This window comes from Pogoniulus pusillus, chromosome 13 (genome assembly GCF_015220805.1).
Source record: "Pogoniulus pusillus isolate bPogPus1 chromosome 13, bPogPus1.pri, whole genome shotgun sequence".
Classification (NCBI taxonomy): domain Eukaryota; kingdom Metazoa; phylum Chordata; class Aves; order Piciformes; family Lybiidae; genus Pogoniulus; species Pogoniulus pusillus.
In genome coordinates this window covers 3,427,236-3,440,038 of record NC_087276.1, presented here as the reverse complement: position 1 = coordinate 3,440,038, position 12,803 = coordinate 3,427,236, and the positions used below count along the sequence as shown (strand labels likewise).

General features: G+C 49.3%; 1 protein-coding gene across 1 annotated transcript in view; it reads left to right on the top strand.

The window, feature by feature from the left end:
- DOCK10 (dedicator of cytokinesis 10) overlaps positions 1 to 12,803 on the top strand; it is a 243,408-nt gene that overhangs the window by 94,397 nt on the left and 136,208 nt on the right. Inside the window, exons 6-9 of the mRNA XM_064152795.1 lie at positions 566 to 703; positions 2,093 to 2,227; positions 7,859 to 8,042; positions 10,299 to 10,384. Of these exons, the coding sequence (XP_064008865.1) occupies positions 566 to 703; positions 2,093 to 2,227; positions 7,859 to 8,042; positions 10,299 to 10,384 (543 nt within the window). The remainder of the gene's footprint in view (positions 1 to 565; positions 704 to 2,092; positions 2,228 to 7,858; positions 8,043 to 10,298; positions 10,385 to 12,803) is intronic.

Here is a 12,803-nt window from a genome sequence, read left to right as displayed (position 1 = left end):
AAGAGGAGGCTCAGGGGTGACCTTATTGCTGTCTACAACTACCTGAAGGGAGGTTGTGGCCAGGAGGAGGTTGCTCTCTTCTCTCAGGTGGCCAGCACCAGAACGAGAGGACACAGCCTCAGGCTGTGCCAGGGGAAATTTAGGCTGGAGGTGAGGAGAAAGTTCTTCACTGAGAGAGTCATTGGACACTGGAATGGGCTGCCCGGGGAGGTGGTGGAGTCGCCGTCCCTGGGGCAGTTCAAGGCAGGATTGGACGTGGCACTTGGTGCCATGGTCTGGCCTTGAGCTCTGTGGTAAAGGGTTGGACTTGATGATCTGTGAGGTCTCTTCCAACCCTGATGATACTGTGAGACTGTGTGATACTGTACTTTAAATAACTCTGAAGTCAGGGGAGCAGCTCTGTCTCTTCTGTCATCGTGCGCACAGCAGGTGTATTAATAACGTCTTATTTACAAAGCAGGGGATGATTACTTGCTGCCAAGCAGATATTCACGCACTGTGGCTTGGCTTCCTTCTAGAATTCAGAAAGCAAATGCATGCAATATTCATCACTCCTTTCCTACAGGATACAACGTCCCACTCCTCTTCAAAAGGTGGTGGAGGAGGAGGAGGAGGAGGAGGATTATCAGCGGGAGTTTACAAGTCTGGCTGGCTTTATAAAGGGAATTTCAACAGCACCGTGAACAACAGCATCACTGTGCGGGTAAGGGACAGCCTCTGTCCTTCTTTATTCCGTGTGGATTTGCATCTCCCCCAGAGGCACATTTTGTTTGCTGTTGTCATTTTGTGATGGTTTGGGTGTTAACTGCCCCCCCTCCCCACTTAAAAAGGTCACCCGGACTTGATTCAGCTTTATATTTACAGCTTAGCACTATATACAAGCAGAGAGTTACAATATCTGCAGCTACAGACAGAAATAGATATGTTAAAAGGTAATACAGAAACACAACAGCTCTCCCAGAAACCTGAGTCCCCAGGAGGGGCTCCCAACTGCCCTTCCACCTTCTCCCCACCCCTTTAGCTTACCCCAGACTTTACTTTACACTCGAGGTAGTTTGGAGGGTTGACCAGGGGGATTAGGAAGCAGATGGAACTGTCAGGCAGCAAGTTAGGGAGAGAGAAGTTCATGCAGCCCCAAGAGACAGAGAGCAACTCTTTTATCTATATTTATCTTCTTGTTCTTATACAACAAACCCTATGAGGAGAGGCTGAGGGAGCTGGGAGTGTGCAGCCTGGAGAAGAGGCGGCTCAGGGCAGACCTCACTGCTGTCTACAACTCCCTGAAGGGAGGCTGTAGCCAGGTGGGGTTGGTCTCTTCTGCCAGGCAAGCAGCAACAGAAGAAGGGGACACAGTCTCAAGTTGTGGCAGGGCAGGTCTAGGCTGGATGTTAGGAGGAAGTTGTTGTCAGAGAGAGTGATTGGCATTGGAATGGGCTGCCCAGGGAGGTGGTGGAATCACTGTCCCTGGAGGTGCTGAAGCCAAGCCTGGCTGAGGCACTTAGTGCCATGGTCTGGTTGACTGGCTAGGGCTGGGTGCTAGGTTTGAGTGAATGGTCTTGGAGGTCTCTTCCAACCTGCTTGAATCTATGATCTCTGCAAGCCTGAGTGCAGCAGACACCAGCATTGTTTCCTTTTTACCACCTATCATCTAACTCTTCTCACCAAAACATTCTCTCTAGCTTCAAACTAGCGCACATTTAAATGATTCAAATGGGTTTAATGGTAGTATTGAGTGAAATGAGAGTGATTCTGCACTTAGCTTAAAAACAGGGTCACTGAAGTGCAGCTGGGAGTTGCCTGTTGCTTAGGCCTTGTGAGGCTGGATGTTAGGAGGAAGTTCTTCACAGAGAGAGTGATTGGCATTGGAATGGGCTGCCCAGGGAGGTGGTGGAGGCACCGTCCCTGGAGGTGTTGAAGCAAAGCCTGGATGAGGCACTTAGCGCCATGGTCTGGTTGACTGGACAGGGCTGGGTGCTAGGTTGGAGTGGATGTTCTTGGAGGTCTCTTCTAGCCTGGTTGATTCTATGATTCTAAAGTGAAAATAATCGGCAGTGCAATTATAATTCTTTTGTTTTTCCCCCTTCCCCTCCAGTCATTCAAAAAACGCTACTTCCAGCTGACCCAGTTGTCAGATAACTCCTATATTATGAACTTTTATAAGGATGAGAAAATATCCAAGGAGCCAAAGGGATGCATTTTCTTGGATTCTTGCACCGGAGTTGTTCAGGTAAGTTTGAGTTCATTTCATTCTGCTGTAGGGTGTCAGAGAGGTTTAAAAAGTCAAGTAGAAGAGTGCATGCAGTAGTGGAGTAGTGGTCTCATTTGATATGGTGTGATGGCTTGGGTGTTACCCTCCCCTCCACACTTAATTGCAATCACCCAGACTAGACTCAGCAGCTGGAAATTAAAGAGTGAAACTCAAACTAGCATATATGGAAAAAGGGATAGAGGACATAGAGCATAGGAGCCTGGTTAAATGATTAACTGCGTTTGCACTGATATAAAGCATCATCAGTCAGATAAACACAAAGGAGGTGGGTTAAGCTTGAGAGGGTCTTCAAACATTCCCCTGGAGAAGAAGAATACTGTATTCAGGGATAAGAATATTAGAGACTCCAGCCAAGAATGTGACCCACAACTGATACCAGGTAGAGAGGTCAGACTGAGGAAGATGTCAGCTTTCCTCCCAAAAACCCCAAAAGGTGACTGCCAGGAGACAATGAGCATGTGTAAAAAGGTGGGACAGTATGGAAACGAGTTTCAGGAACTGTGTGCAATAACTCTGCCTATTCCCAGAACTGATTGTAGCATTCCTGCCCCTGTACTGAACAGGTATGATGTTGTGCCAGCGAGCGCAGCCCAGACTAACAAGTTGTTACACCAGTGTGGTTACATCATTGCTCTCCGTTTATTGCAGTGGTACAGTGGCTAACTTGGAAGAGGTGTGCACAGCTAGCTTAGTTAAGATTGGTACATGTGGAAGGTACAGATAGGCTTAAGGCTATGTGTGAGGTACAGATAGGTTAAGCTTCTATAAACAACTTGTAGGGTCAGGCTCCTGTGGCCAGCAGACTCTGCCTTCTTGCAGCTGGACGCGGGGGTTTGTTTCACCGACTTAGTTCCTGCCTCCAGGATGGGCTCAAGGACACTCTGCAGCACAGGTTGCTCATGGTTATCAATTCATGTCCTCTGTTAGCAAGAAATTCATCCACACCTTGAGTACTGTGTCCAGCTCTGGGCCCCTCAATTCAAGAGAGATGTTGAGGTGCTGGAAGGTGTCCAGAGAAGGGCAGCAAGGCTGGTGAGGGGCCTGGAGCAGAGCCCTGTGAGGAGAGGCTGAGGGAGCTGGGGGTGTGCAGCCTGCAGCAGAGGAGGCTCAGGGCAGAGCTCATTGCTGTCTGCAGCTGCCTGAAGGGAGGTTGTAGCCAGGTGGGGGTTGGTCTCTTCTCCCAGAAATCCAGCACTAAGTGCCTCATCCAGTCTCTTGAACACCTCCAGGGATGGTGCCTCCACCACCTCCCTGGGTAGCCCATTCCAATGCCAATCACTCTCTCTGTGAACAACTTCCTCCTAACATCCAGCCTATACTTTTCCTGGCACAACTTGAGGCTGTGTCCCCTTGTTCTATTGCTGGTTGTCTGGGAGGAGAAACCAACCCCCACCTGGCTGCAGCCTCCCTTCAGGTAGTTGTAACCAGCAAGGAGGTCTGCCCTGAGCCTCCTCTTCTCCAGGCTAAACACCCCCAGCTCCCTCAGCCTCTCCTCATAGGGTTTGTGCTCCACATACAGAAACCACAGCTAAGTTATGTTGGCAGATCATGCTTTATGCTCTATGCCTGTGGCACACAGGAGGGAAGAAAAAGGTCATTAAATCTTTTTTTTTCCCCACTGGAATTTTTTTCTTAGCTGCTGTATTTTACCTCATGCTCACTAAAAGCTTGCTTGGTGTGGGTTAAAGAGACTCAGGTTGCAAAGCATTGGTGGTTGGGCAAGTGGTAAATTAATCCTGTACCCTGAGCCTCCTTGAAGATCATCACTTTTGGAGGTGACAGGGAGTCTTAAGGGCAGCAGGCTCAGCGGAGACCTTATTGCTGTCTACAACTACCTGAGGGGAGATTGTGGCCAGGAGGAGGTTGCTCTCTTCTCTCAGGTGGCCAGCACCAGAACAAGAGGACACAGCCTCAGGCTGTGCCAGGGGAAATTTAGGCTGGAGGTGAGGAGAAAGTTCTTCCCTGAGAGAGTCATTGGACACTGGAATGGGCTGCCCGGGGAGGTGGTGGAGTCGTCGTCCCTGGAGCTGTTCAAGGCAGGACTGGACGTGGCACTTGGTGCCATGGTCTGGCCTTGAGCTCTGTGGTAAAGGGTTGGACTTGATGATCTGTGAGGTCTCTTCCAACCTTGGTGATACTGTGATAGGTAGGACAGAGCTATATTGTGTCTTGTGGCTCAGAAAATGAATAACCAAAAATGGCTGACACCACTTCTTTTTTTCTTCTGCTGAGATTGAGCCCTTAGCTTTCCCCCCCGCCTCTTGCTCTGCCTTTCTTTATCATTCAATCATCTTTTTTCCCTTTTCCATTCTAAATGAGCTATTATCTCACTTAGATCCTTTCAGAACTTAAAGGGGACCTATAAAGACCATGGGGACAGTCTTGTTAACAAAGCCTGTTGTTACAGGATAAGGGGTGATGGGTTTAAACTAAAAGAGGAGAGATTTAGACTAGATACAAGGAGAATTTCTATGCACTGAAGGTGGTGAAATGCTGGCACAAGTTGCCCAAAGGGGACATAGAAGCCCAGTCTCTTGAAACATTCCAGGTCAGGTTGGACAAAGCTCTGAGCGACCTAATTTAGCAGTTGAGGAGAGGCTGAGAGACCTGGGAATGTTTAGTCTGAAGATGAGAAGGCTAAGAGAGGAGTTGATAAATGTTTATAAACATCTGAGGGCTGGTCAGGAGAGGGGGACAGGCTCTGCTCACTTCTCCCTGGGATAGGACAAGGAGCAATGGGTGTAAGTTGCAGCACAGGAGGTTCTGCCTCAACATTAGAGGGAACTTCTTTCCTGTAAGGGTCCCAGAGCACTGGCACAGGCTGCCCAGAGACGTTGCGGAGTCTTCTTCTCTGCAGCCTTTCAAGGCCTGTCTGGATGTGTTCCTCTGTGATCTGTGCTAGATTGTGTGGCCCTGCTCTGGCAGGGGGGTTGGACTGGATGATCCCCTTGGGTCCCTTCCAACCTCTAACATCCTGTGAGCCTGTGATAGCATTGTAATGGTATTTGAGGTTGAAGAAAAGGAAAAACAAGCAAAAAAAAAGAAGAGAGTGAAGTGGCCAATTATAGGGGGGATGGATTTCATTTGTCAGCATCACTCCAGGGTCACACGTGTCAACAAAATGATGCCATTTCCTGCAGTATTGAAAGCAGAATAGTGTCAATGATGTCCATCCCCCATGCTTGTAAAGGCTGGCTGAGGCAGTAGGAGGAGGGTGTGTCAGTGTCCTGTTAGATTTAAGCAGAAAGTGAGAATTGACACAGCTGCTTTCATGAGATTGAGAGATAAAAGCCTCACTAATTGATGACCCTGAGAAATGAAGCAGCTTGTATTAGATCACAGCACTTTGTTTTATTTTATTGAGCTGTCTCAGGAGCTCAGCACCTGTTAATTCTAATGGCAGAAGCTGATGGATTAGCCATCCACTGCAGGTAAAGCCTGGTGATACAGAACAGATCTTGGAATGCAGACTATTGCTGGTATACTGTGGGCACTGGGTCTGACTCTGCTTTTAAAGGATAGCATTGCAGTAACTGAGCAGCTCCACACCTTCCCTACTTTGCCTCCTGCAAAGAGTAGTTAAAATGGTCACACACACACAGAGTATTATCAGGGTTGGAAGAGACCTCACAGATCATCAAGTCCAACCCTTTACCACAGAGCTCAAGGCCAGACCATGGCACCAAGTGCCACGTCCAGTCCTGCCTTGAACAGCTCCAGGGACGGCGACTCCACCACCTCCCCGGGCAGCCCATTCCAGTGCCCAATGACTCTCTCAGGGAAGAACTTTCTCCTCACCTCCAGCCTAAATTTCCCCTGGCACAGCCTGAGGCTGTGTCCTCTCGTTCTGGTGCTGGCCACCTGAGAGAAGAGAGCAACCTCCTCCTGGCCACAACCTCCCCTCAGGTAGTTGCAGACAGCAATAAGGTCTCCCCTGAGCCTCCTCTTCTCCAGGCTAACCAATCCCAGCTCCCTCAGCCTCTCCTCGTAGGGCTGTGCTCAAGGCCTCTCCCCAGCCTCGTCGCCCTTCTCTGGACACGCTCAAGCATCTCAATGTCCCTCCTAAACTGGGGGGCCCAGAACTGGACACAAAACCCTTCTGACACAACAGCAGCAGTGGGAAGTACCCACTGTCCTCTCCTCCCACTGTCCTCTCTTCCCACTCTTCTCTCTTCCCACTGTCCTCTCTTCCCACTGTCCTCTCTTCCCACTGTCCTCTCTTCCCACTCTTCTCTCTTCCCACTCTCCTCTCTTCCCACTCTCCTCTCTTCCCACTCTCCTCTCTTCCCACTCTTCTCTCTTCCCACTCTCCTCTCTTCCCACTCTCCTCTCTTCCCACTCTCCTCTCTTCCCACTCTCCTCTCTTCCCACTGTCATCTCTTCATGTGAAGGAATTTGTCCCATTACAGTTTCCTGTCAAGATACTGGCAAGTGGCCAGAGAAGAGCGAGGAAGCCTCAAGCACAGCCTGGTGAGGAGAGGCTGGGGGTAGCTGAGGAACACTAGGAGTGGGTTATAGCATCAGAGAATGGTTTAGATTGGAATGGACCACAAAGATCAGCCAGTTTCAACCCCCTGCCATAGGCAGGTCACTCAGAGTAGGTTGCTCAAGGCCTCATCCAACCTGGTGTTGAACACCTTCAGGGAGGTTGTGGAGCACAGAAGATCTTTGATCACATTGGGTGCTTCTGTGCTCCACAACCTCCCTGGGCAACCTGTGCCAGTGTCTCACCACCCTCACTGCAAAGACCCCTTTCCTAACATCTACTTTGAATCTCCCCTCTGCCAGTTCAAACCCATTCCCCCTTGTCCTGTCATTACAAGATCTTGTCAATAGTCCCTCCCCAGCCTTCCTGTAGGTCCCCTTCAGATACTGGAAGGCCACTAAAAGGGCTCCTGGAAGCCTTCCCCTCTCCAGCTTGCAGAGCCCCAACTCTCTCAACCTGTCCTCACAGCAGAGCTGCTGCAGCCCTCTGAGCATCTTCATGACCCTCCTCTGGACTGGCTCCAACAGTTCCATGTCCTTTTTGTGCTGGAACTCCAGAACTGCACCCAGGGCTGCAGGTGGGGTGTGAGGAGAGCAGAGCCAAGGGGCAGAATCCCCTCCCTTGCCCTGCTGCCCACACTGCTCTTGCTGCACCCAGCACAGGGTTGTGTCTGGGCTGCACTCACACTGCAGGCTCCTGTTCAGCTTTTCATCACCCCAGACCCCCAGGGTCTTTTCCTCAGGACTGCTCTCAGCCATTCCCCACCCAGCCTGGAGCTGTGCTTGGCATTGCGCTTTGCCATCAGACCTTTCACTATTCCACTTGGGAGATATTTCCTACTGTTTGCAGAGTTATTCTCCATAGTCTTAGATTTCTGTGGCTAAACAGCCATTTGTCCATACAAAATTTTAGATGCACAAATACCCAACAGTGAATTTGTGTTCATGTTGCACCACTTGGATTTTCCTCAAAGCCACTGAATTTTGCTGAAATGCTGTTTTGAAGCAGTGGTCACACACGAGTCCATCATAGAGGTGTCTTTTTCTGCACCTTGTTGGAGTTCTAGCATTTACCCTTTCTTTTTCCTCCTTTCCTCCCAACAGAATAACAGGCTTAGGAAGCACGCCTTTGAGTTGAAAATGAATGATCTCACCTACTTTGTCCTGGCAGCTGAAAACGAGCAGGATATGGATGACTGGATCTCCACTCTCAACAAAATCCTGCAAATCAACCCAGAGGGAACTGTTCAGGAGAGGAAAAGTGCAGATCTCACTGACCTGAAACTTGGTAAGAATGAGCAGCCTCTTGCATGGGAACTTACTTTTGAACAAGTGCAACAATTCAAACTTTCAGATAGAATCACAGAATCAGTCAGGGTTGGAAGGGAGCACAAGGAGCAGCCAGTTCCAAGCCCCCTTCTGTGGGCAGGGACACCCTACCCTAGAGCAGGCTGCACACAGCCTCAGCCAGCCTGGCCTGAAACACCTCCAGCCATGGGGCCTCAACCACCTCCCTGGGCAACCCAGTCCAGCCTCTCACCACTCTCCTGCTCAACAACTTCCTCCTCACCTCCAGCCTGACTCTCCCCGTCTCCAACTGTGCTCCATTACCCCCTGTCCTGGCACTCCCTCACTGCCTCAAAAGTCCCTCCCCAGTTTTTTGTAGCCCACTTCGGATGCTGGAAGGCCACAAGCAGGTCACCTGGGAGCCTCCTCTGCTCCAGACTGCACAGCTCCAACTCTTTCAGTCTGTGCTCACAGCAGAGCTGCTACAGCCTCTGAGCATCCTCCTGGCCCTGCTCTGGACACACTCCAGCATCTCCACATCACTCTTGTCATAGAGGCTCCAGAACTGGATGCAGTACTCCAGGTGGGGTCTCAGCAGAGCAGAGCAGAGGGGGAGAATCACCTCCTTGGCCCTGCTGGCCACACTGCTGCTGCTGCAGCCCAGGCTCTGCTTGGCTTTCTGGGCTGCAAGTGCACACTGCTGGCTCCTGTTGAGCTTCTCCTCCACCAGCACCCCCAAGTCCCTCTCCTCAGGATTGCTCTCCAACCACTCCCTGCCCAGCCTGGATTTGTGCTTGGGGTTGAATCTGTCTCACTGTTGAATCATTTTAACTGCCTCAGCCTGTGGTGGATTTGGTGCCAGTCGATTTCTGTCGCAGCAGCATCTGTCTTTTGGCAATCCCTGGAAGATGTCAGATGAGTCCTCACAGACCATTTTCAAAAGGCTGCTCCCCACAAAGTCAGATGGAGCAACACAGCTTGGCTCTGCTCACACAACTCCTTGTCAAATACAGCCCTCTCTGTCAGTGCTATTATAGTACTTTGTGTTATAGTGCCTGGGGAGTCTAAAGGTTTTAAAGCATTCTGTGCTGCAGAGAGGTTAGATCAGTTCCTTTTCCAGCCTTTTGTTTTCTTTAACAATCTTTTCCTTGGAAGCTTTGCTGGCTTTTGGGTTCTTGTTTTTGTGAGTTTGTGTATTTATATGCTTTCACCATGGAAGAAAGTCTTGGATGCTCTGTTGCACTGTGCTCTTCTCATGGCAGTAACTCATTTCCTTCACATCATAAATCCCCATTTGGTTTGGATGAGCCCCAGCTGAAGTTCTGAGGCTGGAAACACTTGAAACTTTCATACAGCATTGCACTGCTTGTACTCTCAGCTGAATCAAAGTGTTGAGCCCACATGGGTCTGAATCTTGGGGAAGTTCAAAGCTAGTTGAAGGCTTTAGCCTGGTGTTGATAGTACAGTCTGGTTGTGGAGGGACAGCATCCTCACCAAACTGCTCAAGATGTTTTTATAATCTGGAGATAGAAGAAAATTGCACTTCAGAAGCAGAGAAGTGCTTTTGAAAGTCCCACCCGTGGGGGACGTTACTGAAACAGGGAGAAACATGTGCATAAGAGGTCAGTGACATAAGGCTAGCAGAACACAGAAGACTTTACTGATAAAAACCCTAATAACAAGCAGCAGGAATGTGCTATGGAGTTAACTTGTCAAAAGGCATGATGCTTTCCTGGCAGAAGAGCCCTAAGTGGCTGGAATGGGCTGAGGGACCTAGTGAAAGCAGCCTGGTCTCTGGTGAACTTGTGAAGCAAAGAGTAGGCTGTGCTCTGGAGATCTAATGGAGCCCAGGCTGCATCCCTCCACTTCCCAGAAGGCAAGTAAGGTCCTGCCTGCCCCCCTGAAGCCTCTGCTTGCTGGAAGTACAGGATCTTCTAGAAATAAAGCCTTGGTGCTCACTTGGAAGGGATTGAAAGAACAAGGAAAGGTGTCTGTTGTGAGCATGATGTCTGTGTCAGACATCTCCCTGAGTAGAGACAGCTCTCTGAGTTAGAAAGCTTAGAGACCAAGTTACAGCAAGCACCAATGGGACACGAGGTGGAGGACAAAGGTTTTCATTAGTATCTCTTCCACTTGTTACTGCAGTGGTACTGAAGAGAGTAAAAAGAGGTATCATGGGGAAAGATTTTCTTAAACCCAATAGTGCTGGTGAGTATGATTAAAAACAATTGCCTTTTTTTTTCTCCTTCTTTTCCAGACCCTGCAGAAGTTTCAGTGAGTTGTGACTGCTCCCAAGAAGAGACTGATTCTTCAGAGAACGCCTTGCACCCAGACTTTGCAAAGGTAATGGGTGTTTTATTTACCTCTACAGGCTCAGCAGAAAGTCTGCTAGGTGAGAACTGTCTGCTCAGAGGTGACCATTAGTGCTGGGAAAGGTTTGAAAGCACAGCACAGCCCCTTGACATTGTTAGAGCCATTACAAACCCTGTGAGGAGAGGCTGAGGGAGCTGGGGTTGGTTAGCCTGGAGAAGAGGAGGCTCAGGGGTGACCTTATTGCTGTCTACAACTACCTGAAGGGACATTGTAGCTAGGTTGGGGGTTGGTCTCTTCTGCCAGGCAACCAGCAAGAGAACAAGGGGACACAGTCTCAAGCTGTGGCAGGGGAGGTCTAGGCTGGATGTTAGGAGGAAGCTGTTGGCAGAGAGAGTGATTGGCATTGGAATGGGCTGCCCAGGGAGGTGGTGGAGTCACCATCCCTGGAGGTGTTGAAGCAAAGCCTGGCTGAGGCACTTAGTGCCATGGTCTATTTGACTGTCTAGGGCTGGGTGCTAGGTTTGAGTGGATGATCTTGAAGGTCTCTTCCAACCTGGTTGATTCTGTGACAGGGATGGTTTTCTTTCTGAGCAGCTTTGTTGAAGAGGGGAAAGCTCCACTGAATGTAAAGAAAGGAGGTGCTCTCTGGAGTGGTTTTACTTAGCCCTGTGAAGTCTGTAAAGGTCTGGTCCCTGCAGTTATCTGTAAAATCTTTCCTCTTTTTAACTGCATTTCAGAAGAGCTTGGCCCTTGGAGAGCCAAGATTTCCTGTGTGACTTGGAGGGAAATGAGCCATGAACTGCTCATCACCTTCTGTAATTTCATTGAAAATACTCCTGGTGTCAGGGGAGGCCTCTTGTCCTCATCAGCTGCTTTGTGTAGAGGAAAGTATTGTAGACTCTGCTGAGAGGCTTTTAGGTAAAAAGCTGGACTGGAAAAACTTCACTGCCTTTTTTTAATGAATGCATCATCCCTTTGCAATCTTCTGTCGGTGACCTGAGGTAGATGCTGTCTACTTACACAGCCAAATGCTGCTTAGGATGATGTTCAAGTGATGTTTGAGGGTGATCTGCTCTCACAGATTTGCACTGGGAGCTGTAGCTGCAAATGAAAACAGAATTTGGTCCACATTTTCCTGCAGGTTGTGTTCATAGATATGAAGTTGTCACCTGGGATTAAATACCCAAAATGTAAGCAAAACAACCAAGCAGCTAAAATGCATCTTTTCAGTATCAGTGGCCTTTCAGTGGCTGAAGGGGGCTACAAAAAAGCTGGGGAGGGACTTTTGAGGCTCTCAGGGAGTGACAGGACTTGGGGGAATGGAGCAAAGCTGCAGGTGGGTAGGTTTGGTCTGGACATGAGGAGGAAGTTGTTGAGCAGGAGAGTGGTGAGAGGCTGGAATGGGTTGCCCAGGGAGGTGGTTGAGGCCCCATGGCTGGAGGTGTTTGAGGCCAGGCTGGCTGAGGCTGTGTGCAGCCTGCTCTAGGGTAGGGTGTCCCTGGGCATGGCAGGGGGGTTGGAACTGGCTGCTCCTTGTGGTCCTTTCCAACCCTGACTGATTCTGTGATTCATCTGAGTTTGTTTTGAGGACAGCAGCAGTTTCTGATCATCTTCTCTGTTTCTAAAGGTTTCATAGACTGCTGGTGGCCTGCAAGGCTAAAATAGGTGGTTTGCATGTTGTGTGATGCTTGTGTTGCTATTTAGGTGGTTCATTTCTCTTTCCCCACCTTGCTCTTTAGGCCTGGCTGCAGCAGGGGTCTATAGCCTGTCCCTAGTACACAGTAGCTACATTTTCTCATCCCATCTCTACCTGAACTAGTAGATCAGGGGCACAGTGGGAACTGCTCCTGCAAGCCAACCTGTGGGTGGGATGTTGAAAAGTGAACACAGGGCTCTTAATCTTGCTGTGCTGCTTCTGCTTGTTATTGAATGTGTGTTAGCAATGTCGTGGTACTCTGAAAACCACATAACATTGGATGGGACATGACCTGGAGCATCTCCTGTACTATGCCTGCTTGCTACTCACTCTTGGGCCACCAGGAAAGTTGTGGACCCCTTTAATAATTCAGAGATTGAAAAATAAAGAAAAGGCAGGAGCACCAAAGTGTGGAGACAGATTGAAGGAACTGAGCCTGTTCAGAGTGAGAAGGAAGCTTTCAAAGATACTGTGAGGGATCTTTAAGGGGAAGAGAACATGCAGGGTATACTTGACATGTTGGATGACTGGGGAAGAAATTGTCACAAACTTCTAAAAGGCAGAGTAGGAAAAAACCAAGTAACTTCAGGAGGTGGTTGGGTTGGTTTTATCAAAGAGCTCATTATTAACTTGAACATGTCTCCATCAGAGACAAAATGGGTATGACATATCCTGCTTTGTAGCAGATGGATGGATGGGGAGGAGACTCCTCACCTTGACCTTGGGTGACATCACAGTCTATGTGTGTGTCTA